This window comes from Xiphophorus couchianus, chromosome 5 (genome assembly GCF_001444195.1).
Source record: "Xiphophorus couchianus chromosome 5, X_couchianus-1.0, whole genome shotgun sequence".
NCBI classification, from domain to species: Eukaryota; Metazoa; Chordata; class Actinopteri; order Cyprinodontiformes; family Poeciliidae; genus Xiphophorus; species Xiphophorus couchianus.
In genome coordinates, this window is record NC_040232.1 from 11,186,195 (window position 1) to 11,213,203 (window position 27,009).

The 27,009-nt window shown below is 40.5% G+C and overlaps 2 protein-coding genes across 4 annotated transcripts; both read left to right on the forward strand.

Moving 5' to 3' along the window:
* The first annotated feature begins 208 nt into the window (after positions 1 to 208).
* atg4da (autophagy related 4D, cysteine peptidase a) lies at positions 209 to 6,498 on the forward strand. Of its 2 annotated transcripts, XM_028016410.1 has the most exons (11): positions 209 to 547; positions 1,698 to 1,965; positions 2,063 to 2,146; positions 2,396 to 2,569; positions 3,266 to 3,617; positions 3,719 to 3,783; positions 3,883 to 4,034; positions 4,132 to 4,210; positions 4,371 to 4,447; positions 4,577 to 4,696; positions 5,448 to 6,498. In XM_028016410.1, the coding sequence occupies exons 2-11, from the start codon at positions 1,749 to 1,751 to the stop codon at positions 5,625 to 5,627; spliced, it is 1,500 nt and encodes a 499-aa protein (XP_027872211.1). In that variant the 5' UTR covers positions 209 to 547; positions 1,698 to 1,748; the 3' UTR covers positions 5,628 to 6,498. The 2 variants fall into 2 exon arrangements, with proteins under 2 accessions (XP_027872211.1, XP_027872212.1); XM_028016411.1 differs by lacking the exon at positions 4,132 to 4,210.
* Positions 6,499 to 8,637: 2,139 nt separating this feature from the next.
* On the forward strand, positions 8,638 to 26,050 carry smarca4b (SWI/SNF related BAF chromatin remodeling complex subunit ATPase 4b). 2 transcript variants are annotated; one of them, XM_028016407.1, is made up of 33 exons: positions 8,638 to 8,853; positions 10,036 to 10,168; positions 10,726 to 11,271; positions 11,463 to 11,561; positions 12,332 to 12,590; positions 13,189 to 13,315; positions 13,449 to 13,622; positions 13,705 to 13,878; positions 15,060 to 15,233; positions 15,356 to 15,403; positions 15,612 to 15,742; positions 16,091 to 16,148; positions 16,257 to 16,366; positions 16,450 to 16,597; positions 17,278 to 17,441; positions 17,543 to 17,609; positions 17,689 to 17,799; positions 18,041 to 18,283; positions 18,376 to 18,489; positions 18,939 to 19,046; positions 19,248 to 19,334; positions 19,432 to 19,478; positions 19,549 to 19,715; positions 20,603 to 20,766; positions 20,903 to 21,154; positions 21,231 to 21,308; positions 21,390 to 21,608; positions 21,720 to 21,982; positions 22,363 to 22,471; positions 22,550 to 22,651; positions 22,727 to 22,859; positions 23,268 to 23,407; positions 23,636 to 26,050. In XM_028016407.1, the coding sequence occupies exons 1-33, from the start codon at positions 8,638 to 8,640 to the stop codon at positions 23,669 to 23,671; spliced, it is 5,001 nt and encodes a 1,666-aa protein (XP_027872208.1). In that variant the 3' UTR covers positions 23,672 to 26,050. The 2 variants fall into 2 exon arrangements, with proteins under 2 accessions (XP_027872208.1, XP_027872209.1); XM_028016408.1 differs by having other exon boundaries at positions 20,903 to 21,130.
* Positions 26,051 to 27,009: the final 959 nt, after the last annotated feature.

Genomic DNA, 27,009 nt, shown 5'->3' on the forward strand with positions numbered 1-27,009 from the left:
GTACTTATTGAAATTACATTTTTATGGAACATATTTTGTATTGCATATACTGAAGCAGGGAATGTATTCGTTAGATATTTTTATTTTTAGTTCCGGTCACAAAGTAAAACGTAGTTAATATCACCCAATGAAGGTTTGCCGATTACAAATACGAGCTGAACGGCGAATCAGCGTTCTCGCAACGGTTATTTCAACCAATCGCGTGGCAGCAGGAACGGGGAACAGAAAGTAAGTACAGCGATAGCTAAAGGGAGACCCTAAAGCCGGAGCTGTACAGTGGGGCGGACGGTATTACTCTGGTTTAAACTAAACTAATTCACCTGGGTGTCTTAAGGAGAAACATCTTCTGCACTGAGATTTGATGTAGAGTGTTGGGATATAATGGCGTTCGTTGTTGTGTGCTCATAATTTTTACCGAGCTAACGCCGGGTCTAGCGCTAAAGTTAGCTTATTAAGGCATCTAGTTTTAGTGACGGGAGCGAAGAAGGCAACGAAATGAGTGAATGTGCGACCAGACATCGGCATGCTTAACCAAGAGCTGAGACAGGTAAGTAGGCCCTCACCTGAGGGAACTTTAACTCTGCATAAAGCTTGGTGTTTGGTCCGTATTGCTGGACCCAATGTCGTAAGACGTTACTACAGTGTAATTACTCTAACGCTGTTGGACATATTCACAATAGCATGTTCTTGCTGCAATGGCACTCATAATTTTTGGTGTAGACTGTAAAAAACAAAAAACAAAAAAAAAAAAACTTAACCGGATGGATGACATCCATCTGACTGTGATCAGATGACTTTCTGTGGCACTGAAAAAAAGCCTGACATACCGGTTGTCAAATGGGAATCACATGACGTCTGTGCTTCCTTTTTATTTTCCAGCATTGTAAAATTGCACAGCAGTGTGTTCCTTATTGAAACTACTATTCATCAGTTTCAGGGCGGGGTGAGAAAATCCTTCAGTGTTTAAGGCTTTAGGATGATTGTTAGTTGAATTTGATCAAGTTTACGGTCACTATTTGGCTTTTTTTTTTTTTTGCTGTTTTAGAATAGTGTTATTAAATGAAGTACAATTTCAGTTATAGAAGTTATTTAACTACTTGTATAAATTTCCCAAGGAAAGAGTCAAAAATATTTTGCCAGATCACAGTTTCCAATGGCAAATTATAAGTGTGTTATTGAGACTTTCAGAAGATGTGTGTGACCAAAATGTCAACAGTATGTCATGGTTATCGTCAACATCCCTATTTAACATTGGCAGTGTTTCTGTAAGTGGTTTAAAAAGGGGCAACGCTCTGATACCTTATGCTCTCTGCAATCTCAATTAAAGCAATTTAATTTGTAAGAATTACATTAAAAAGATGTTGCTGTTTTCAAAATAGTTATATAGTTTTTGTCATGATCTGGCTTAATACTGGTAAACCACACAAGTTCATATTGAGTTATTACCATATTTATATCAAACACTAAAAAAAGGGATCAAATATAAAATGTGTTGCAAAAAAACATTTGAGACTAGAAATAATTGAACATTTTACCTAGAGATAATGATTATAAAGTAGGCTTAAAATCATGGAACGATTCAGCTTAAGAAGTGAAATAGTTTTAAACTTCTAAAAAAACAACAGACTTATTATTAAAGAGCCATAACAAGAGAGGACAGTATATTAATTTAGTGTCCCTTATTTCTTTCACTTTAGTTCAATGTTGCAATGAGGACCATCAGCATCCGTCTTTGAGGGCTCGGAGGCATGAACTCGGTTTCCCCCAGCGCAGCGCAGTACATGGGGGTAGTGATGCAGGATGAGCAGGTGGAGAGCCGGAGGCAGCCGTCCCTGGAGCGGCAGGGCAGCTTTGGATTCAGAGGGCCTCAAGCTTCAGATGCAAGCAGAGATACAGCCAGAGAGCCTGATGAGATGGACAAAGTCAAGGCCAAACTGATGTCAGCATGGAACAATGTCAAATATGGTGTGTAATTACATCTTTGCAGAGGCTTCAAAGTTGAAATCATGAGAATGAGTTTTCTGAGCCAACACCCTTCACCTGTTTTCTCTGCTATTTTCAGGTTGGACTATTAAAACTAAAACCTCTTTCAACAAAATATCTCCTGTCACAATCCTGGGGCACTCTTATCTACTCAACAATGAAGGTATTTGTTCCTTCTTTCCTCTGTGATAACTATATCCTCTGACTCAGATGTGCTATTTTTTTTGAAAAATGTCAGCTTTGCTCAATAGACTGTGTAACGCTGGAAAATGAAACTTTAAGAACAGGTCCTCTGTGATGTGGGAATGTGTTAACAAAGCTAATGAAAATGCCGTTCCTTCACGAAGGTTGTAAAATCTACATTTATTAGATATTTTTACACCTTTTTTTCACTTTTCTCTTACGTTGTCAGATGAGGTGGAGCGGTTCCGTCGGGATTTTGTGTCCAGAATATGGCTGACCTACCGGAGGGAGTTTCCCCTGCTGGAAGGCTCTACCTGGACAACAGACTGTGGCTGGGGCTGCATGCTGCGCAGCGGACAGATGCTGCTGGCACAGGGGTTTGTGGTCCACCTGATGCCCAGAGGTTTGTGCACTTAACCTTTAGTAATCATTTGTGACGTGTTTATCTCTTGACTTTTGACAATCTATTGACAAACTTGCTTCATCTACTCTGCACTTGCACTCAGCCCCGCGTCTGCATTTACAGCTTACCAAAGTGTATGTAAATGAACTACCCCACCAGTCAGTCACAGACAGATATTGTTTTCATCCAGTATTCCTTGCAAGTCCTTGTTTGGTTGAAAAACAACCAATCACAACCAGCAAAAATTTAAAAAAGGAACATGTATCTCCAGTATTCCTTTAAGTGGTAGAAACTACAACATTACAGTAGTTTCATTGGGAGTTTTACCAGATCTGTCTTAGTCTTCTGAGTTTCTTTATATTAAGCTTCAAATGTGAGGTTGATAGAGAAGAAACTATTTTTGAAAAATTTTTAGCCTGGCACTGCTTCAATCATGCAGGATCTTCTTTTGAATGATCACCCCTAGTTAAACTTTGTATTTACAACATAACTGCTCAGTTCTTGGGTTGATTGCATGTTAAGCTCATATCTTTCTAATATCATTACTGCCCTGAGAAAGCATATTTATAACAACAAATTTTCAACCGATTTATTCTAAGCAATACTTCTGTACCTTTTAGAATTAAAAAACAATATTCTATTGATCAACCAGACTTTGCTACATTACTATTCTTAAGCTTTTTTTGTAATCTGTAGATTGGATTTGGCCAGATGCTCTGCAGCTAACTGATGTGGACTTCGAGGTATTCCGACCTCGTTCCCCAGTTCGGGCTGGAGGGGTTCCTATCCCTTCCTTTGGTTCTTTGCGAGGATCCAGCAGCCCAGAGAAAATTCCAGCTGGCAGTCAGGCGCCCAGATGCTGCCAGAGAAAGAGACCTGAATCTGCCAAGGACCGGCAGGCGGAGCCCATCCACTCCAAGCTAATCACCTGGTTTGGAGACCAGCCTCCAGCACCTTTTGGTGTTCACCAGCTGGTGGAAATAGGCAAAAGTTCAGGGAAGAAGGCTGGCGACTGGTACGGCCCATCGATAGTTGCGCATATTCTTCGGTAAGTGCTCTACGTTTGGATAAATGCTATTTCAAATTGTTCTGAAGTCGTTTAGATGGTTTGAGATGCTGAGTGATTAAGTCTTTTTCCTCTGTTTGCAGGAAAGCAGTAGCCAAAACCCCTGTGGCACAAAGCCTAGCTGTATATGTTGCTCAGGATTGCACAAGTAAGAATTAGAACTAAGTGTTAGCGATTTTTCTTTTTCTACTCACAGTGACGTATTTCTCCTCTTATTTTAATCCCATGATGTGATTTTGTTTCCTAGTATACAAAGAGGATGTGGTGCATCTCTGTGATCTGTCACCAAGTCAGAGCCCTGCTGATCCTTCCGACCAAGCCTGGAAGTCTGTCATCATACTGGTCCCTGTCCGGCTCGGAGGAGAGGCCCTTAACCCGTCTTACATTGAGTGTGTCAAGGTCTGCATATTCTGATTAGCCAGCTCCTTGTTTAATCATGTCTTACTAAAATAAAAAGCAGTACAAAAGTACTGAAAACACTTTTGTTAAATTTCAGAATATCCTGAAGCTGGATTGTTGTATTGGAATAATTGGAGGGAAACCAAAGCACTCACTCTACTTCATTGGCTTCCAAGGTGAAAACCATCTGCTTCATCTTGTTTGGTTTAGAATAATCAGAGTAAAGAGAATAAACCCTACAAAGCTGAAATGTAGCGAATGTTGTTGTTTTTTCTCTAAATAAACTTCACCTTAAGAATTTAAGACAGATTATTTTTTTCCTTTTGTGTCATGCAGATGAGCAGCTTCTCTATCTGGACCCACACTTCTGCCAGCCGGTTGTCGATGTCACTCAAGCAGACTTCTCACTGGAGGTCTGTTATCATGTCTGCACGTGTCAGTGCACCTCGCTCTCAATATCACAAGATGTATCTATCATAGTGGAATTCAAGAATCATGTTGACTTTTTCTTGTGTGACGCGTCTCCGTCTATCACTCTGCAGTCGTTCCACTGCAGCTCCCCTAAAAAGATGCCCTTCAGCCGCATGGATCCCAGCTGCACCATCGGCTTCTATGCCAAGAACAAGAAGGACTTTGAGTCTCTATGTGCTGCTGTTGGCATGGTGAGACTTTAAAACGCCTGCCTATTTAAGGGACTCAGTTTTTACTAGCACCAAAAACCAGATGCATACACTCTTTTTAAAAAGAAAACCCTTTTTAAATTCAGATGCATAAAGTACCATGAAATACTTCATTAACAAATGGTTTGAATTGACGAGTTGCAGCAAGGAGAATGTAAAAACCTCTGACTTTTGTCTTATAATGCACATGAAAAATCTTTTTGTTTTTTTATTTATTTATTTCACACTGGTTGTTTTTTTTTTTTTTAACAAAACAAGTAATCACTAGAACAGGAAAAAGCTTGCAACGACTTTTCTGTTTGAAAACGAGTAGGAAGAAGTAAAGCCCTTACTTAATCCTACCACTTATCCCCGTTTTTTTATAAAAAAACAAAACAAAACACCATTTTAATTTATGCTTGTTTTGTCTGGTATTTTAGTGCAGGTATATCAAAACATTTTTGGGCTATTAGGGTTTAGTGTTATTTTTTTTATTATTTTAAACTTAATTAGCACTTCTTTCCACTTCACCCATATGCACTACTTTGTTTACATTTTAAATTTTACAGGAACATGTCGGTGCCAAATATACTAAATTAAACATTAATTTCACACTCATTACAGATGTAAACAAACGTTTAATTTGACTGCATATTTTTTGTATGTTACAAACTGCTCTCCAGAGCACGTCCTTTTCTAACGTTGCATTTTGTAGACTTTTTGGAGTTTATTTTCACTGTTGTCATCTGTCCAGGCTCTGTCCTCATCCAAGGAGAAATACCCCATCTTCACCTTCGTCGAGGGGCCGGGGCAGGACTATGGACTTGAGGGTGACAGCAGCAACCACAGTGGACCCTCAGCCCACATCTTGCCTCCAGACACACTGAGCAGGAGTAACAACAGAAGAAGCAGTGAGGAGTTTGTCTTCCTGTGAGCCGCTAAGGAACATGACCTCCCACATTTCACCACTCGGTGGCAGAAGACTTATCCTGACTTGGTTTCGGTGGATACAGCTCCTTGTCGGCCTTGGTTCAAAGATATTATCGTTTCTATATGAATCAGTTGACTGATCTGCTTTCTTGACTGGAGGAAGATAATTTTCAGATCTCTCTCTTGACTTCTTAACTGGAAAGAACTGATTATTTTTTCCCTTGATAAAGTCAAAAAATTCTAAAACTCCAATACTCAAGGTTGCAGCTTCCCATTATTATTCCTGTGTAATGTATATCACCTTCTGTACACATTTTTCTTTTTAAAAAAGTTTCATCCTCTTTCGAGTTTATTTATAAGATTTATGAATGTGTGTGTGTGAGTGAGTGCAAGGTTTGTGTAAGTTATTGGTCTTTAATTGTCCTGATATATTTAGATGTCAGTGCTGTCGTACCTCCCAGAGGTTTTGGGCTCTTGCAAGCGTTTATTGAACATCTGCAGTGAAACTTTTGTATCTCTGAGAAAGCCCCAGCCCAGAACCTTTCCTAATTATTTGCCATCAGGAATATAAAACTCTCCCAGAAATCTGCTGTTACATTTCTCTTGCTGCTAGAAATTGGTATTTATCTTTACTGATTAGCCAAGCCTCGTCAAACATTTTTTAAAACGTAATCTGGATACATTTTCAAAGTAAAACCCAAAGGAGCTCTGCTTAATCAACAAAGTTGAGGTTTTATTGTGTTAATGTGTGACATGACCATGCTGAGTTGAGTTTTTGGTCCCATGGCCTGTTCTTTCACATGACAGCACTTACTGGAAATTGCACTACTACTGTTAGTTTGCTGTCCAGATTAAATCCAAACACTGGAACACTATCCTCCTTGTGTGTCTTTTTTTTGTTGTATAATTTAAGATCTGTGCTGTTTTATCTTTATCTACTTTCTAGAAAATGTCACCTCAATTTGGGCATTGAGTATTTTGCACTCAATACCCAAATTTTAGTTTTATTTCGATAATTTATTTCAGCATATTCTTGCATTCTCCCCTTTTTGTATCCTTTGTTTTTCCAAGTCTCCTATTCTTTTGTCCCTTCATTTCTTTTTTCCTTACTGTTTCTGGATCTTATTTAAAGGGGTATAACATGTTTTCCAGCCACATAGAATCACTTTACAGCACAATAACTGTTTCATAATGTTGTTATAAAATGCTGTATATGTCAGATGACTTCATAATTGAATGCCTTGAAATTGGGCTGCTGTCCCTTTTAGAAATTCCTGCTCCTTTCAACACTCTGCCTTAAGAAAGTCTTCACAACATCCCTCTTCTATTAACCCTTCAACAACAATTTTACCAGAATTGCACTGAGAACTAGCTTGTGTAATGAGCACAGCAGATGCCAATTTCACCAGATTATTGCTGATTGCTGTTGGCTAGTCTGAAGGAGCTGAGTTGGGGGAGTAGCAGGGTGGGCTGCTCCATGAAACAGAAGCTTGGAGGGTTGTGGTTGTTGTACCTTAGTCTAAATTGTACTAAATAAATCTCTTTCCTCTAAATTCTACACACAAATAGATAATTATGACAATGTGGATTTCTTTTGTGTATTGCAGATTTGTTAATATAAAAATGAGTCACATTGTCCCTTTTGGAAACAGGAAGGTGGCAGTATTATGTGCTAAGGATGCTTTTCTTCAGCATGGACACAAAAACTGGACAGAATTGATACATGGCAATCCTGGGATAAAACCTTGGATTGCCACAGTTAGCAAAACAAAAATCCTAAACATAAATCTGATTTAAATGAATAGGTTTCTTCAAATCAGTTTGTTAGAACGTTCAAACATAATGCATTTGAGAAAGACTGGAAATGTGATACTTACAGATAAGCTACTTTGCGAAGAAACATGGGGGACATTTCTTTTCTCAAAAAAGCTGAAGCCATAACCAGTAGTGATTATAATGAAAAAGCAAGCCACACGTTTCAGATTTTTATTTTTAAAAACATTTGAAAACCTAGTATAACTTATGTTCCACAATGTGCACTATTTTGTGTTGGCCTGATACATAAAATCCCAGAAAATAGAAGGCAGTAGTTGCAAGATGACAAAATATGAAGAAGTTCAAGGCGTATTAATATTTTTGCTGCTACTGCTTTTGAAATCCCACCGCGAGAAGAATCGTTTAATCACCAAAGGCTATGAACGCCTTCTTCCAGGAGCAGGTATCTGTTGGTGTAGTTTTGTTTGGGAGTTCAGACTGCTTTCCCTCGTAGTTATCATGATGGTTAAATTGACTGTAAACAGATTAAATTCCGTATTGTTCTGTCTTGATGCGCTGCTATCGCCGCGCACGCATGCGCGCTGCTGCACGGCCGTGACTAGACATTCGGTCATAGGAGCGGTGGAGGGGGGCGCTCGAGCCACGTCGGTAAAACAAATCAACGCTTGAAGGCGGATTACAAAGAGGCTGAGGAGACTAATTGCGACAACCGCGGCTTCTTCTTTTCTTTCCCACAAATATCAGGTCGGGAGCGCAGAGATTCGGCCCAGGCTGCCTTTCCTGTTGATGCCGGTAGGTCAGTCAGCACAAGCACGGTCCGCCATTCCCCCTTTTTTATGTTTTACTAGACTCCCTTCCATGGGCTGATTGAGGAAATTCTCAGCAGCAGGGGCTCGTGTGCATAATTTACTGTATTTCCCCATGCTCGGATCAAGTTCAGCGCTAGAGCCGGCAGTTGTAATTGCATATGCAGGCATCGGGCGGTTTGGTGCAGCGCAGCAGGAGAAAATCTACATCTGACATTCGTTTGGAAAATTTCTCTCTTTTCTGCAATTTACTTATTCAAAATATTATATTATTAAACAGAGATGCGCATCTGGTTTTGGCAATTCAGCTCCAGTGTCACTGCATCTATAAGAAGTATCAAATCGGCCTAATGACTTTTGCATATTAAATGGCCACTTTTGCAAAGGTTTTCTTCCTATTTTTGATCCCTTTCTCCCAGGAGATCCAGGGCGATGTCAACACCTGATCCTCCCATGGGGGGTACCCCCCGTCCGGGTCCATCACCCGGTCCTGGCCCCTCCCCCAATGCTATGCTTGGCCCCAGCCCGGGTCCTTCCCCTGGCTCCTCTCACAGCATGATGGGGCCCAGCCCCGGTCCTCCTTCCTCGGGACACTCCCAGCCAGTACCCTCTGGATATGGCCCCGAAAATATGCACCCTTTGCACAAAGTAAGGACAAAATACACCCAGGGGTTCCCATTCTACCCTTCATCACTTCAAACAATTTAGCACCGAAGATGGTAGATACACTGTTATTTCAAGAACAATTGTTTAGAAGCAGGATAATTTTAAAAAACATACAAAATGTGTGTATTTGTGCATGAAAACAATGATCTATTTAAAATAAGTGACAATACAACTGTGCCAACAACAGAAATGTGTAGATAATGCAGAAATGTTATTTAAAATGAAACATCGCAAATACCAGTAGGGATGTCAAAATTGATTGAGTTTGTTGGGAGCATCTGCTGGACGGAAGGATCTATTATTACGATCCTTTGTGCACCCAGGATGCAGCAGTCTGCCACTCAACAAGCTCTCTGGTTCAGCACCAGTTTCATGGATAGAGCCGGAGACATTGTCTAACAGCGATGCTATCTTAACCAGAATCCTTCTGCCCTCTTGACCTGCACCAGCTCAAGGGGGAGTCCTGGCACAGATCTGGCCTTCCTGATGAGCAGCTTCACTAAGAGACAACATTATAGAAGATGTGCAAGTCTTTCATGCACCTGTGTCATCTAAAATAGTTTCATCTAATGACCTCCTTTACCAGGCCAGCTGTCTGAAATTGCCTTTTTAAAAGTGTTTGTCAGATGTTTTTTTTTGTTGACTACAAGTAATGTGGAGCTGCCTGTACATTACTTTTGCTTCTTTGTGTCGTTCTTCATCTGTCCTGAAAAACAGGACGGAAATTAGTTTTCTGTTTTATTTTTGAGAAGCCATTGTGCAGTAACCTCTCCAAGCCTGTCTCCACCAGCTTTGTGTGTCAAGAGACTAAAATTTTGCTCATTCTTTTTGCAAATTTTGTCTGAATGCAGAGGAACATCAAGGCTGACCACAGATTCCCAATTAAGTCTTTACTTTGAGTAGGCAATTCTAGCACATCACTATGCTTATATGTAAAACATACAGTTTTAGCTCTGGCTGTAGGATCACTGTGTTTTTGAAAAGATGAACGTCCCCCAATTTCTTGCAAGTTTTCTTCTAGGGTAGCTCTGTTTGTAGCTCCATCCATTTTCCCATCAAATCTGATCAGAATCTTCCACAAAGCTTAATGCTTCCACCACCATTTCAGATCGTAGTTATTGTATTCTACGTTGCTTACTGTTCTGTTTTGATTTCTCCACACAGCCCATGGAGGGCATGCATGAGAAGAGCTTGTGTGATGACAGTCGCTTCAGTCAGATGAAGGGACTTTCGATGAGACAGGGCGGGCACAGTGGTATGGGCCCTCCACCCAGCCCTCTGGACCAACACTCACAAGGTAAATTAGCAACAAGCTGTCTGAAGCAACGTCTTTCCATCTAGGGTTGAGTAAGAAGACCAGTGGTGCGCAGCTTATTGCTTGTTACAACATGTGTGAGGCATTGTCTCAAACTGTTTTTTTTTTTTATGTCTGCCACTAAATAGAAATGATCATGATTTCACAATTCAGTCTAGCTAAAACAATAAAAGCATATTTAATCACATCGTTGCTATGTAATAATTCCTCCTATCATGAAGACATCCAGGTTTACTACTAGACAGCTGGTCTTGGGTTTAACTCAGGGAGTTTGTCTGAGAAAGCTTTTGAAATAACATTTGGGCAGGATTTAATGAGGGTTGGGTAATGATTCATTGTTTTGAAACAGGAAATTGTTTTGACATTTAGGAATATGTACATCACTGATGTGCTAGAATTCCAGCAAGAAAACTAGTACCATCCCAGTCAGCAGTTGGTTTGAAGATTTGTGAACACATTGTTTGGATTTTTGACCTACTTCTTTTAGCAAACTCAGTGAGTAATCTGTTTCTTTTTGCCTTTCTATTTGGGCCTTCCAGGCTACCACTCTCCACTTGGTGGCTCGGACCACTCCAGCCCTGTCGCTTCAAATGGCCCCCCATCCGGTCCTCTTATGCCATCAACCTCCTCCTCATCATCTTCTGCAGGTTCTGGTTCTGCTTCAGCCTCTCTTGATGGCCCCAATGTAGATCAACATTCCTTGGGGCCTAATAACCGGTCTGGACCTCCGGGGAATTCTGGACCTGGCCCTAGCCCTGGGCCTACCCTTGGCTCCAGCGTTCCCAGCCTCGGTTCTGGCCTTGATGGTAGTGGCCCTGGAGGACCTGGTGGGCCGACTCCCTTTAACCAAAACCAGCTTCACCAACTCAGAGCCCAGATCATGGCGTATAAGATGCTCGCCCGCGGACAGCCCCTGCCGGATCATCTCCAAATGGCTGTTCAAGGAAAAAGGCCGATGCCAGGGATGCAACAGCAGCAGCCCATGTCCAGTCTGGTTTCTGGAACTAGTGCAGGACCAGGAGGTGGTCCAACAGGACCCGGATCAGGGCCTGGACCTATGAGCTCAAGCTACAGTCGGCCTCATGGTGAGTCTGCTTATACAGAATACTCTTTGATTTATTTATTTTTTTGTGGCAAGATTTGTGTATCTTTCTGAATTTCTGGAAAAGGTGCGAAAAACTACCAAGCTTTTGCACATCTTTTCTCCTAATTCAAAATAATTTTGTGAAAATGCAGTTATTGAACCAGAGATGGTCTGTGTTTTTCCATAACACAGGCATGATGGGTCCCAACATGCCTCCCCCTGGTCCTTCAGGGACCCCAGTTGGCATGCAAGGACCGAATCCCAACGGACCCTCCAAGTCATGGCCTGAAGGTTAGCAGTTGTTCTGTCAGGCTACAAAATGCAGCAACTTTCTTAGCTGTTTGGAGCCCTGTTACTGAATGTTTATCTTATTTACAGTACTGGTAGGAAAATATCAGACTTCCCCCAACAGTCCTCCTCATTGTAGTTGTTTATAAACGGTATAAAATATTGAAGTTGTCTTTAACAGTGTTTCCTCTGACAGTTTTCCTTTCCACTTTATCTCTTTAGTAATTTCATTTTCTTAATCTTCTGAATACTGACCTATGAATCGCTCCAAAGGGTTCTAAATTAAGAAATAAACCAGTGCAAACAGTAAACAGCCAGTTCTAAATTAGATCTTTTAAACATCCATCCATCCATTTTCTGTTCACCGTTGTCCCTAATGGGGTCAGGAGGGTTGCTGGTGCCTATCTCTAGGGAGAATTTAGAGAGACCAATTAACCTAACAGTCATGCTTTTGGACTGTGGGAGGAAGCCGGAGAACCCGGAGAGAACCCACAGGGAGAACATGCAAACTCCATGCAGAAAGACCCCAGCCGGGAATCGAACCCAGGACCTTCTTGCTGCAAGGCAACAGTGCTACCAACTGCTCCACTGTGCAGCCCCATCTTTTAAACATGAAATGTCAAATTTAACATAATATGACATACAAAGTGTTTTTGCTAGGCTTCCCATGTGCTCAGCAGTAAAGTGTTAAGATTTTACTTTTTTATGTTTGCTGTTATTACAGAGGCGGGGCTTTAAGTTTTTCTTCCTTTGCTCATTTCTCTTTCCTTCAGGCCCCATGGTGAATGCAGCGGCCCCCTCCAACGCACCCCAAAAATTGATCCCTCCTCAGCCCACAGGCAGGCCTTCTCCTGCTCCCCCATCAGTTCCCCCGGCTGCTTCCCCTGTAATGCCCCCACAGACCCAGTCCCCTGGTCAGCCTGCTCAGCCTCCTCCCATGATGCCTTACCACGCCAAGCAGAACCGCATTACCCCCATCCAGAAACCCTGCGGTCTCGACCCTGTAGAGATTCTGCAAGAGAGGGAGTACAGGTACATCAAGCTCCATTAGGGATCCTTCTTCTATTATCACAAGTAAATTTTTTATATCTCATGGACAGCATTCTTAAGCACTAATGTTAGCATTTTTACTTTTGATATGACTCATTGATAACTGATTTTATATTAATGTGGTTCAACTTACTTGTTTTCTGGCAAAACGTACAGAAATAGGTGTTATAACTTTATAACTTTTGCTATTGAACTAACTTTTGCTTTTGAAATAACTTTTGCTTTTGCTATTGCTTACTGTGCAGATCTCTCATAAATGGACAAATCTGCTTGTCTTAGCAAAGCAGATTTTTATTATAAATATCACTGTAAACAATGAGATACTCTCAGATTGTTAAGGTGAACCCAGTTTCAATATATCTACAAAATGTTGTGTATGGCCTATCATATGGTTATGTTAGTTATGTACATAATAGAGCATTATTTATAATAAAAACACAAAGTACACCAACAACAGGCATGAAGGGGTTGAGTATAATTTGTGACTGCGATGATAACACCTAGGATCGAATCTGAACATCCCTAATGAACACAATGATGAATATCAAAGAAACTGACAGTGTGTCATTTGCTTTTTCAGGTTGCAGGCTCGTATTGCTCATCGCATTGCTGAATTGGAGAACCTGCCTGGTTCTTTGGCTGGTGATCTACGTACCAAAGCTACAATAGAGCTCAAAGCTCTTCGTTTGCTGAACTTCCAGAGACAGGTGGGAACTAAAACATCTTCACCTTCAGGTGTAAAGATAACGTAATTTTCCTTCACTGTGGATCACAGTGGTTGTGTGTTTTTTTTCTGTATCTGAGGTGAGTTTATGCTTAAGTGTTTGTTGCTGTCCGTAGCTGCGTCAAGAAGTAGTGGTGTGCATGCGACGTGACACAGCTCTCGAGACTGCTCTGGATGCCAAAGCCTACAAGCGGAGCAAGCGCCAGTCTCTGCGGGAGGCCCGCATCACAGAGAAACTGGAGAAACAGCAAAAGATTGAGCAAGAGCGCAAACGCAGACAAAAACATCAGGTAAAAGAGAAACAGAAAGCCAACATGTAAAATTATTCTAATGACTCCTTTAATGGTTTGGGTTTTTGTTTGTCTACGCCAGGAGTACCTCAACAGCATTCTCCAGCATGCCAAAGACTTCAAGGAGTATCACCGCTCAGTCACGGGAAAGATGCAGAAGCTGACCAAAGCCGTGTCCACCTACCACGCAAACACGGAGCGTGAGCAGAAGAAGGAGAATGAGCGCATTGAGAAAGAACGGATGAGGAGGCTTATGGTAAGAAGTGACAGCTATATCACTGCACCATACAGACGTACAAATGGCCAAAGGCAGGGGTGTCAAACTCATTTCTATTTTGAGCCACATTAAAATTATGAATGTGCTCGAAGAGCCAGTTGTGGCAAAATATATCAATAAAACGACCCGTTAAAGTGTTAAAATATGAATAAGTAGGTGTTTTTTTACGTACAATGAGGTTTTTTTTAAGTTAAATAACATTGAACCTTTTTCACATTAATGTAAATTGGCAGAATACAGATAAAAACTGCTTTAATGTGACGGATAAAATATTTAGACAAACTAATTCATAGTCTCCAGCTCAACTCTTATTTGGAACCCAGAAATGTGAGCATATAACCCCAGTATTGGCTTCTCTGCATTGGCTGCCAGTTTTCTTATTGGATTGATTTTAAAATGATTTTATTTGTTTTTAAAATTGTAAATAACTTGCCCCCGGCTTATCACCAGGATCTTCTTTACGACCATTCCATTTCCAGAACACTTCGATCAAATAATAAACTGCTCCTACATATTCCCAGAACCAGACTTAAAAGCAGAGGAGACTGGGCATTTGCAGTCACTGCTCCTAATTTGTGGAACAACTTATCCTTCATAGTCTGGAACACTTCAAATCGCTCCTGAAAACTCAGTTTTATTCTTTGGCACTTACATAATGCCTGGCATTTTAATTTACCTGTCCGATCTGATTAATTTATTGTGTTTTATTACCATATCTTTTATTCCAATGTGTTTATTTTACTGGTGGTTTTATGATTACTGTGCAGCAGTTTGGTGCAGTTAATAGCTGTTTTAACGTGCTTTTTGAATACAATTGACACTGACAACTGTTTTCTTGAAAGCTCTATCTATATGTGTCTCTTTAGAGTGTAGAGGGCTACGTAAAAAGTTATGATGGGCTGAATTTAGTCCCCAGGCCTTTTTTATGTCATCTATACCTAGTCTCAGTGCAATGATGCAATAAATTTAGCAAGAAAAATGTATCTGAACCGATACCGGAATGAACGACTATTGAACATCTAAAGGAAAAGTTATTCTCATGTTTTATCAACATTGTCATGAATCTAGTAAAACTTTACATCAAGACACTGTTCCTCAAGACAGCTCTATGCATGAGCTGTATACAAACCCTCCCATTTCCACCTGTTTTGTTTTCTCAGGCTGAAGATGAAGAGGGCTACCGTAAACTGATTGACCAGAAGAAGGATAAGCGCCTGGCCTATTTGCTGCAGCAAACTGACGAGTATGTCGCTAACCTCACTGAGCTGGTACGAGCCCACAAAGCTGCACAGGCCCTCAAGGAGAAGAAAAAGAAGAAAAAGAAAAAGAAGAAGGTAAAAAGATGTTTCTAGAAAGTTTGATCTTCTATTGTATGAAGCTGCTGCTGAGTATTTGGATCATTGTATGTCATTGTATGTCATTGTTTCATAACTTATTTTGTTCGCTTGAGCTGCAGTTGGAGAATGCAGAGGGTCAAACTCCTGCTCTTGGGCCGGATGGAGAGGTGAGGCGAAGGGATACACAGACTTCTGTAGTTTTACAACATAGACACTGCAGGCATAAAAATAAAGCAATGCATCTTTTCAATAAAAACAATAATAGACAGCAGATTTGAGAGCGTATTACTGTACCATATTTTACTCTTTATACTGACATTTAAAAACAACTTGCCTGTGCGAGAAGAATCAGATCTAGCGTATGTCTTCTTGCAGCCCCTGGATGAAACTAGCCAGATGAGTGACCTGCCTGTAAAGGTCATCCATGTGGACAGCGGCAATATCTTGACGGGCGTGGATGCTCCGAAGGCTGGACAGTTGGAAACATGGCTGGAGATGAACCCTGGGTGAGGAAAAATGCATGGAGAAAGATCATTTAGTCACCACCAAATCTAAATCAGGAAATAATGCAGCGTAGAACATGCTGCATGCACAAAAGATGCAATCTGCTCACTAACTTTTCTCATTCTTATTATATATTTTCTGCATTATCATAATAGCTGCCTGCTTTATTTGTATTTTATTTAAATTTCACTGTAAAAAATGCCCAAAGGGATATGATTTCACATTTCACATATGATAACTTTATACAATTTAACTAAAATCTTGTTTGTTTAGTGAGCTTTTGTGTTTTCTGATAATGCAAAGAATCTTTTCAGTTGATTTAATTTTGGCAATTGTCTGTGTGTGTTTAGTTATGAGGTCGCTCCCCGCTCAGACAGTGAAGACAGTGAGGAGGAGGAAGAAGAAGAGGTGGGTTGCTTCTCTATACTTGTTATGATAATGTAGCTGTAGTTACTGTACATCATCACTGTTCCAATGAGACGCAAAGGAACTTCTAGCTGAAAAATTGTGTGGTAGGAAGAAGAAGAGGAGCCTCAACCTTCATCAGCTCCAGTGGAAGAAAAGAAGAAGATTACGGACCCAGACAGCGAAGACGTGTCAGAAGTGGATGTCCGACATATCATTGAGTGAGTTTACTTGCTTTGATCATGTGTTAGATACGTTTTCAGTTGATATTTTTAAAGCAAAGCTAACTATGTGTTATGTACAGAAACGCTAAACAGGATGTGGATGACGAGTACAGTGGTGCAGCGTTCGCTCGAGGGCTCCAGTCGTATTATTCTGTGGCCCATGCCGTCACAGAGAAGGTGGAGAAACAGTCTACTTTACTGATAAATGGACAGCTTAAACAATATCAGGTAAACACTAATACCTAGAAATGCAGGTTTCAGTGCTTGCTATGCTGAAGCCAGTTATTTAATGGGATGTTAAGACATCTCACACAGTGAAGTGGATCAAAGTTACCAGTTGTGATTCTATTTCCTGTACTCGATTTTAAATTATTATGGCTCTGATTGTTACTTACCTGTGTGGAGACAACAGAGGTAAATATTTCTCTTACTGTCTAACAATAAATATAAGAGATGGTCTGATAGAATTTATTTGCTGAAACATGTCATTTAACGTTAGGTATTTGATGATCAAAACTCCCCCTCCATTATTATACTGTATTAAAATAATTACCAGTGTATGCTTAAAAACTCAGTGACTTAAATGTGCAGGAAAAACACATTACATTTCTTTGGTACCAAAGACCTTCCATATCTCATTTTCTGCTCAGTGACGGATATATTATCCCAACAAGAGTTTTGCAGAATATATATCTGACTCACACACACATCTGGAGCTTTTAATAAAATGCCTCTCCTGATGTCTTTTTTCTGAAAAACCTTTAAAAATCCTAGGCTGATATTTACTTGTTCTTTCCCTGTTTTTATTGTCAGTCACGACCCATAAAAAAAACTTAGCTGTTTGAACATTGTAAAATTTATTGAGTGATGTTTCAGCTGCAAGAGGTATTACCATATTTGTCTTTCAGATTAAAGGTCTGGAATGGCTAGTTTCTCTTTACAATAATAATCTGAATGGGATCCTGGCTGATGAGATGGGTTTGGGAAAAACCATCCAGACGATTGCTCTTATCACCTACCTCATGGAGCACAAGCGGCTCAACGGACCCTACCTCATCATTGTCCCCCTCTCGTGAGTTAATCCGTCTTTGCAAGATGTGACGTTTACATAAACAGCAGTTTAACGAAAACATTATATTGCTAAAATGAATCTGAGGTGAATCTGTTTGGCAGAACTTTGTCCAACTGGGTGTATGAGTTTGACAAGTGGGCACCATCGGTCGTTAAAGTGTCCTACAAAGTGAGTTTTTACTTGCATCCACATTCAGCAGGTATGTAACCTTTTGCACACATTTGTAGAGATTATGTGTGTGTTGTAGGGGTCTCCTGCTGCTAGAAGAGCCTTTGTCCCCCAGCTGCGAAGCGGCAAGTTTAATGTTTTACTCACCACTTACGAGTACATCATCAAGGACAAACAAGTACTGGCCAAGGTAAGAGACGTTGGAAAAACAAACACAGACGCAAGGATGTGTACAAACAAGCACAAGCAGACATAATGCAACTCCCAGCATTTACACGTGCCTTCGATAAGACATTCTATGCAGCTGTTTGTGCTCAATTGAATAATCTTTTGACTTCCCAAACCCATTGAAAGGTGTTGAGTCCAATCTGACCTCCCACTCTGCTGTGTCTCTGTTCTCTCTCCTATGTTCTCACTCTCCTGCCCCCCAGATTCGATGGAAGTACATGATTGTGGATGAAGGCCACCGCATGAAGAACCACCACTGTAAGCTGACCCAGGTTCTAAACACCCACTACCTCGCTCCGAGGAGAGTGTTGCTGACCGGGACGCCATTGCAGAACAAACTACCTGAACTGTGGGCGCTCCTCAACTTCCTGCTGCCCACCATTTTCAAGAGCTGCAGCACATTCGAGCAGTGGTTCAACGCCCCATTTGCAATGACTGGAGAGAAGGTGTGCACTTCATGTAGAAGTATTCTAAATTAGACAGATATTTGCAGAGTTATTAGAGTTTATATTTTTGATCAAATCTTCTCCTTTTTAAGGTGGATCTTAATGAAGAGGAGACAATCTTGATTATTCGTCGCCTGCACAAAGTGCTCCGCCCCTTCCTGTTGCGAAGGTTAAAGAAAGAAGTGGAGGCTCAGCTTCCAGAAAAGGCAAGAGCTTCTTCCCTCAGCACGTACAAGACAGCGACTCCAGATATATATGAGGAGAAGTCTGTCTCACCACTATAGCAATCTAGCCAATTACTACTTTTTCTGGTCAAGATGTGTAAAATAGATGTCTTTTATTGCAGTAAATTGATCTCACATTGACCAATTTTGAAATATCTAAGCTTTATTTGGAGGAGATTCATTTAGTGAGGTCAAGTAAATCTCGCCGTGTTTCAACTCCATCAGTTTTACTGAACCAAATCGAAAGTCTAAAGCCACCTACTGATAAAATTCAGAGTAAATCCCCAAACAATCAATGACCGTCTTGATCAAAACTCTTAATGTGCATCATTGTCTGATTGATAAATCTTTTTTATTGTTTTTGGCTTTCATTTACCTGGAAAACACAAGAGGAATATATGATGTGTACAACCTTTTCCTCGCCCCCTCAGGTGGAGTATGTCATCAAGTGTGACATGTCGGCTCTTCAGAGGGTCCTGTACCGGCACATGCAGGCCAAAGGGGTCCTGCTCACTGACGGATCCGAGAAAGACAAGAAGGTAAAGGCATAAAGCAATAAACATTAATTGTTTCAGTTACCTTTATGTCTTGTTATGGGGGTACAGATACATTTTTACTATAATTTGGTGTCTTTGTGTTTCTAGGGACAGTTTGAATCTCTTCATGTCATGAAACGTAACGAAGATCACACAGTGTATGCATTAAATGTTGTTTGTCTCTCTGTTATGTCTCTAATTCAGGGTAAAGGAGGCACAAAAACTCTGATGAACACCATCATGCAGCTGAGGAAGATCTGTAATCATCCATATATGTTCCAGCAAATTGAGGTAAACTGAGATAAATTAACCCTGCATATCTGTCAGTCATATGACAAACATCAACTTAAATGATAAATGACAAGGTATATTTTGTTTGTGTTTTAAGGAATCTTTCTCTGAGCATTTAGGATTCTCTGGTGGAATAGTCCAAGGGTGAGAAAGTGCTTCTTATTATGCCAAACACAAACGCTTTCCTTTGTAATTACATTGTCCTGTTTGTTAGTCCTGACCTTTATCGAGCTTCAGGAAAGTTTGAGGTGCTGGATCGCATCCTGCCAAAGCTGAGGGCCACAAACCACAAAGTGCTGCTCTTCTGCCAGATGACCACACTCATGACCATCATGGAGGATTACTTCGCCTACCGCAACTTCAAGTATCTGCGTCTGGACGGTAGGGCGCCTTTTCAGATGACTTTACGTGCACATTTAAAATATTAATGTTCCACCTCCAACAAAACTTTAAAAATCTCTCCGTCATAACAAAGTATTCATTGTGGAGAATGCATACTCCACAATGAGTGGAAATTTAAGGAGGGCTGTCTATGGACTCTGCCATTCACTTCTACTTCTTTAATTTAATGAGCTGAGAAGTCATTTTTAGGCGAAATCCCTTAAAATTTCTTCTGTGCTGCATCCTACAAAAGATGCTGCTTATTAGCTCAGCTAAGACTGTCATCAAATAGCAAAGTAATGCATAATAGCAAAGTGGAAAGAATTTTAATATTTTTGCAAATAATAATCTTGAAACTTTGTGGTGCATTTGTGTTCAACCTTTGAAGATTTGTATTCCTAAAAATAATTTAAAAAACAGGTAGCATTTTTCTTCGGCCTCCCAGTGGAAGAAATTTGACCTAGCACATATTTGTGGAAGTTACAGGTATGCATTTTATTAAAAGTAAAAAAAAAAAAATCCATCTGTGTAAACATTTGGAGATTGTTAATTTAAGGATCCGCATTAGTCTCTACCATAATAGACTATTCTTCCTGGGGTCCACATCAACGTTACTTTAAGCATCCTTAACAAACATTCCTAAAAAGACATAGAGTTATTTCTTAAGAGACAGTGTTTAATTAAACACCAAATTTAAATCAACTGCCACAATAACTTACAAACATCACAGAAAGACATGAGAAAAAAAACCTTACATGACTTGTAGATAAGTGCGGCTTATATATGAACATTTTTGTTTTCTTTTTGAAGTTAGTAGGCGCAGCTTATATTCAGGTGCACTCAACAGTCCAGAAATTACAGCATATTTCTCCTCCTCTTCATATAAGGCACAACAAAGGCTGAAGACCGAGGAATGCTGCTGAAGACATTTAATGAACCGGGGTCAGAGTACTTTATTTTTCTGCTGAGCACAAGAGCCGGCGGTCTCGGCCTCAACCTGCAGTCTGCAGACACTGTGATTATTTTTGACTCAGATTGGAACCCCCATCAGGTGTGTAAATCTATAACCAATGATCAAACTTCAAAGGCAAAATCACATCATATTTCCATCACTTTTTTAGCACTTATTTTCCAATTTTTTTTGCAGGAAAATGACAAATTAGGGAATATATGATGTTTCTCTGCAGGACTTACAGGCTCAAGACAGAGCCCATCGCATCGGCCAGCAGAACGAGGTGCGAGTGCTGCGCCTCTGCACCGTCAACAGTGTGGAAGAGAAAATTCTGGCAGCCGCCAAGTATAAATTGAATGTGGACCAGAAAGTCATCCAGGCCGGCATGTTCGATCAGAAATCCTCCAGCCACGAGCGCCGGGCCTTCTTGCAGGCCATCCTGGAGCACGAGGAGCAAGACGAGGTCTGGGGTCAAGAGCTTGTGAATGTGTGTGCCTGCACCGACTCATTTACACCCTGAGCTCCTGTTGCTGCGCTTGCCAACTTGTGTCTGCTGCTTTCAGGAGGAGGACGAGGTGCCGGACGATGAGACCGTCAACCAAATGATCGCCAGGAGCGAAGAGGAGTTTGAGCAGTTCATGGTCAGTCTCTGAGTAAGAATCAGAACTTTGACACTGAGTCAGGAAATCTTTAACTAGGACAGTCTTTTCTCCTTACCCCAGCGCATGGACCTGGACAGGCGTCGCGAGGAGGCTCGTAATCCTCGGCGAAAACCTCGTCTGATGGAAGAGGACGAGCTTCCCACCTGGATCATGAAGGACGATGCTGAAGTTGAGCGTCTGACCTGCGAAGAGGAGGAGGAAAAAATGTTTGGACGAGGTTCTCGACAGCGCAAGGAGGTGGACTACAGCGATTCACTGACAGAGAAACAGTGGCTCAAGGTGGCTTTCTGGAAGACTCCCACAAAATTTACAGAGAATATGTATGAGTCATCCTTTTTAGGGATGTTAAAACATATATGTTAAACCAGCAATAATTTTTTTTCTATTCAGGCAATTGAGGAAGGCACACTCGAAGAGATGGAGGAAGAAGTACGTCACAAAAAGACAACCCGAAAGAGGAAAAGGGACCGTGATCTGGATCTCCCAGGACCCTCATCTTCCTCTGGGAGCCGGGGACGAGGCGACAGAGATGATGATGGGAAGAGACAACGGAAGAGGGGAAGACCGCCAGCTGAGAAACTCTCCCCCAACCCTCCGGGCCTCACAAAGAAAATGAGGAAAATAGTGGATGCTGTCATCAAATATAAAGACAGGTGAGGGAAATGAGCTCAACAGGGAGATTAGGTTTTTCAACATATTACTTCTTTTGTAGAATCTCCTCATCAATATCTTTTTAACATGTTCATTTTTGTAATTGTTGGCCTGCTTATGAGTAAAATTGTTGCAAAGTCAAAAATGTTTCCTTTTGCATCAAAGCTGCATCGATTTCCTACAAAAATCCAAATCGTCATCCAAACATGTGGAAGCATGAACTGTTTTCTGAATTAGCTGTGTGAAATGATGTCATGCATACAGAGTGGATGCTCCTCTGTAAATGTAACTGCTGTTTCTCTTAAATTTTCTTGTAATGCAAATAAGATTAATAGAGGACAAAGGCTGGTTTGTTTCATCCTGCTGGTATAACCTCCTGCAGCACCAGTGGGCGTCAGCTCAGCGAGGTTTTCATCCAGCTGCCGTCTCGAAAGGAACTGCCCGAGTACTACGAGCTGATCCGCAAGCCAGTGGACTTCAGGAAAATCAAGGTAGGATGATCCTCCTAAAAATGAGAGAACAATAATTAATCCCTCAAACATGATTCACATGATGTGGCTTTCCTGTAGGAGAGGATTCGAAGCCACCGCTACCGCAGTCTGGGTGACCTGGAGAGAGACGTCATGCTCCTCTTCCAAAACGCTCAGACCTTCAACCTGGAGGGTTCCCTGGTGAGACCCCGGCATGCTTCTTTACATGTGACATCGTTCATGCGGTGACGATAACAGTGTTTTGTTTTCTGATAGATATACGAAGACTCCATCGTGCTGCAGTCAGTGTTCACCAGCTTGAGGCAGAAGATTGAGAAGGAGGAGGAAAGCGAGGGAGAGGAGAGCGATGAGGAGGAGGAAGAGCAGGAAGACGGATCGGAGTCAGAATGTGAGCACCTCTGTGCAAACAAAGCAAAAACTTTCACTTTGTTTTATTCTATTTGCTATCTAGGTTTAGTGTATTCAATTATTTATGGACATTGTTTGAATTCTAGTGCCATGCAAAAGTATTTATACCCACTGAACTGTTTCAAACCCTGCACTTGACACACACTTTAGTGTATTAAAGTAGTACATAATTGTGAAGTGGAGTTATTATAGCATATGGTTTTTATTGCTTTTCCAAATTAGAATCTGATTCTAATGTTACTTTGACACCCGTAAATAAAGCTTCACTAAATTCCTGAATAGAGTCCTGGGGATGTGAACACTTTTTTAACCTGCGCTCTATCTGAATGTTCTGCACATTCCTTCATTTATTTCCACTCCAAACACCACCTCTGTGGTTTGTACACAGCTCGCTCAGTCAAAGTGAAAATCCGCCTGAGTCGAAAGGATAAAGGTGGAGATCGAGGAAAGGGGCGCAGCAGGCGAACAGGACGCACCCGGGCCAAACCGGTCGTCAGTGATGACGACTCCGAGGATGAACAGGAGGAGGTAACTAAGGCTGTGTGTGGCCATGCACTGCAGCACAACAAGGGACGTTAAAACACATTCATAAAACTGAGAACTTAAAGTAAAAGGGAAGTTATGAAGAAACGAAAGATGAAGTGTAGATATGACTTTTAATTTGTAACTTTTCACATACAACATGCTCCTCTTTTAATGCGACAGTTAGTTTGGAAAATCAATCAGACTAAAATGACCTGCTTGTCCGTTTCCCAGGAGCGCTCAGCCAGCGGCACTGATGAAGAGGCTTGAACTACACCAGGGGCTTAAAGAGAAGGAGGCACACATGGATTTTCCAACAAGTCAAAAAACAAATAACCATATAAACAAGCCACAGTCAGCTCCATCCACCCTCAGTCAAACGACACCTGAAAGAAAGGGCAATAGATGAGTTAAGTATAATTTCTGAGCTGAAAAAGACTGGAAATAAATGAATCTGTTATCACAGTTGCAGAATCTGATTGTGAGAAATTAGGAAAAGTACAACTTTTAATTTGAAAGCATTTATTGGGGAAGAGTCTCGTGTTAAGAAATAATTGTTTTTAGGTCCCCAGGGTATAAATATAACATACAACCGAGGTATTTTCCGTCAGCGACTCTTGAAAAAGGGAAACACTAAGAATCATGCTGTGCAATCACACTGTTTCTTCATAAGTGATGAAATTGACTAGAAAAAAAATAAGCACTTAGCTCAAATCTTCCCATATCTGCAATCAGAGTTCTAGCGAAAAAGTTTAAAACGGTAGTGACCAACAAGGCTAGATGAGGACCCGTGTTTATGTTGCCAAGAGACGGACGTTAGAGGAGGGAATGAAAATTGGTCCCAACTCAGAGGTAGAAAAGGGTTAGGGTTAGAAAATTGCAACTGCAATAAGAGATACTATATATTAGATTACATTTCTGTAAATCAGTCACAGTCTGCACAGGTGAGGCTAAATACATTATGCAGGAGGGCTTAATGTAATGCTAATATTTTAGACAGATTCTTTAAAGAGCTTCACAATCATCAAGCAGGATAACCAGGTCTAAACGGGGGATTTTTGGCAAAACGTTTGAAGCTTAGAAGCTACTGTTTCCCTCGGCAGAAGGATGCAGCCGCCAGTCTGGTTCATTAGGTGACGCCCAGTGAGTTCAGTTAAACATGATTGTGAAAGCACACATGGTGCCAACTGCACTCAGCAGTGCTATGGTAGAGGAAGCGATGTGCAACTGCTAAAATTTATTATAAGCTATAAAAATACTGACATCATGTTTTTTTTTTAAATCCTTTTAAGGATATTGTGATCTGGTATTATCTTTATAACGTTAGCAGGATGTGATCTTAATTGTTTTGATGTTTTTTGTAGGTTTGTTTTATGCTTGTCATCCTTTACTTGTAGGTATTTCTGACTTTAGTTATAGGAATATTTAAATATGGATCATATTTAATTCAAATTTTACAAAAACTGTGAAGCACTCATTTATTTTACTTCTAATCTTTGTAATTGATATCATGTGATTGTGCACACTTCTAATGTTAATTCAACTATAGTTATTGAGTTTTTGCTGCTTTTTCACAAACAATTTTTTTTCTTTATTGCTTACTGCAGACTGAAACTCTTGCTGTCTGTTTTTTTATTTATTGAGGTAAATACAGCATTATTATTCTGTGTTATGGAATGTTCCTAATTGATTTATTAAGTTTTTAAAGCAGAATTGAAAAGTCTAGTTAAAATTCTGTCTATCCAGATCACTAAAAATTGTTGAAGATTTGTATGTTTTCTCAAGCCAATATTTAAGGTTTTCAGAATTTTCTTTTTTTGCAGAATTTCTAAAAAAAAAAAAAAAAAAAAAAAGAACAACTTCCACACTTCCATGAGGAATTAAACCTTTTGAGGATTGAAGTAAAATCAAGTCAACACCAATGAATGTAAACAGAAAATGAGTGCAGATAAAATGAGCGCATCTTAACAACCCAGCCTGGAGAACATAAACAAACCTGACCCTTGAATCAGTCTTCAGCCATGTGTTGTAGCCGTGTTTGGCCCCTCCGGAGCCACCGGGATTAGCAGATCAGGTGTAAATCAGGTGTTTGTTGTCGTCGGAGCTGGAGAGCGAAGCTGCTGTGGGTGTGATGTGTTCAACAACCCACCAGGGTTATTAGACTGAGGCTTAATGGAGCTGAGGTTACAGCATAAAAAACAATCCAGCTGCTGCTTCACCGATACCTATTAATGGTAGACTTGAATAATTTTTAGTTTGTATGAGTACTGTAGCTTTAATTGTCTCTTCTTCAGTTGTTGCGTAGTGATTTTAGGATTTCAGAGCTGTTTGGGAGAAGGGTTTGCACTTTTTTTTTCTCTTTTCAAGACAAAGGACCAGGGGGACAGTGGCTCCTCTCTGCTTGAGACTCCCTCATTCGAGGCTGTATGGTGTTGGATATACTGTGAAGACTATTTATAGAGTATAATGTCAGTGCACGTATGTACAGCTTGCAACTCATGTACTGTAACTTTTTCCTCATCCCCATAGGTAACCAGAGTGAACCAAAGCATCACTGTTTCCTCCACTGAGTTAACATGTGTCTGTGCTGTGCTGTATTGCTGTTGCTCATACTTATATAAAACAATAAACTATTGACATTGTGCGATAGTGTGCTGTTAAAATGCCCATTTTTCAGCTCAACGTTTAGTTTTAGGCACAGGCAGCACTAAAGGTAAGCCATAACATGTAATGATCCTGTTTCTCCACTGGGAGGAGTTCTTACATAAACACAGAGAGCAGCTAAGTTCAACCCTCTGCATCTTGGTTTCTTCTTTTTTTTTTGGAATATTTTATACTACAGGGAGGGAGAAACTAAGTTTCCTTAGAGAACCTTTTCTACTTCCATCTTTTCTTAGTCTCACTTTTCAGTCAAACTTCACAAAATGAATTCCGACAGTTCACTTTAATGAAGTGAAAGTCAACAGTTTTTATATTTGTGGATGTACAGTTGGTCTGCTGAGTCAGAATGAGCAGAATGAGGGTGGGGTCTAACAGTTTAATTACAACCACAGACCTCCGTTTCCTGGTTTCTAGGAAATTATACTCCCAGCTTCTCCGCTTCACATTATGCTGAGGATGACTAGTTCTCCACATTTTTTTTCTTTCACTGGAACTACAAAGACCAACACTTCGCAAAAGCATTAATGCCCTTTGACTCTTTGTTAACATTTTGTAAAGTTGAAACCACAAACTTTGATGTGTTTTATTAGGCTTTTGTTTGACATAACACAAGTTGCATAAATGTGAAGTGAAAGAATTGTTTTCCTCTTTCTTTTTTTTTTACCAATTAAAATCAAAAATTTGTGCCATACTGTTTGTACTAAGTCAATACTGTTCTAGAACCACAGTTTGCTGCTGGTTTGCACTTACTTGCCAGTTTGGTTGGCGCATGTGTGCACAGCTATTTGCCATCCTTGCACCAGGTTCTCAATTAGTTTAAAGTAAAAACTTTGACAAGGCCCTCCACTTTGATCATTTCTAAACTTTTCAGCATTTGACCCACAAAATAGAAGTGAAAGAGATTCATGATCACAACTATTGTTTTATTGTATTAGCTCCATCCATCT

Bases quoted from the DNA above. Each gene is read 5' to 3' on its own strand.
- atg4da (XM_028016410.1), top strand. From the start codon at position 1,749: ATGAACTCGGTTTCCCCCAGCGCAGCGCAGTACATGGGGGTAGTGATG. The intron at 3,618-3,718 runs GTAAGTGCTCTA...CTCTGTTTGCAG, and splicing joins ATAGTTGCGCATATTCTTCG to GAAAGCAGTAGCCAAAACCC. The intron at 4,211-4,370 runs GTGAAAACCATC...TGTGTCATGCAG, and splicing joins CTACTTCATTGGCTTCCAAG to ATGAGCAGCTTCTCTATCTG.
- smarca4b (XM_028016407.1), top strand. From the start codon at position 8,638: ATGTCAACACCTGATCCTCCCATGGGGGGTACCCCCCGTCCGGGTCCA. The intron at 19,716-20,602 runs GTAGGGCGCCTT...TCTTCATATAAG, and splicing joins CAAGTATCTGCGTCTGGACG to GCACAACAAAGGCTGAAGAC. The intron at 21,983-22,362 runs GTGAGGGAAATG...AACCTCCTGCAG, and splicing joins GTCATCAAATATAAAGACAG to CACCAGTGGGCGTCAGCTCA.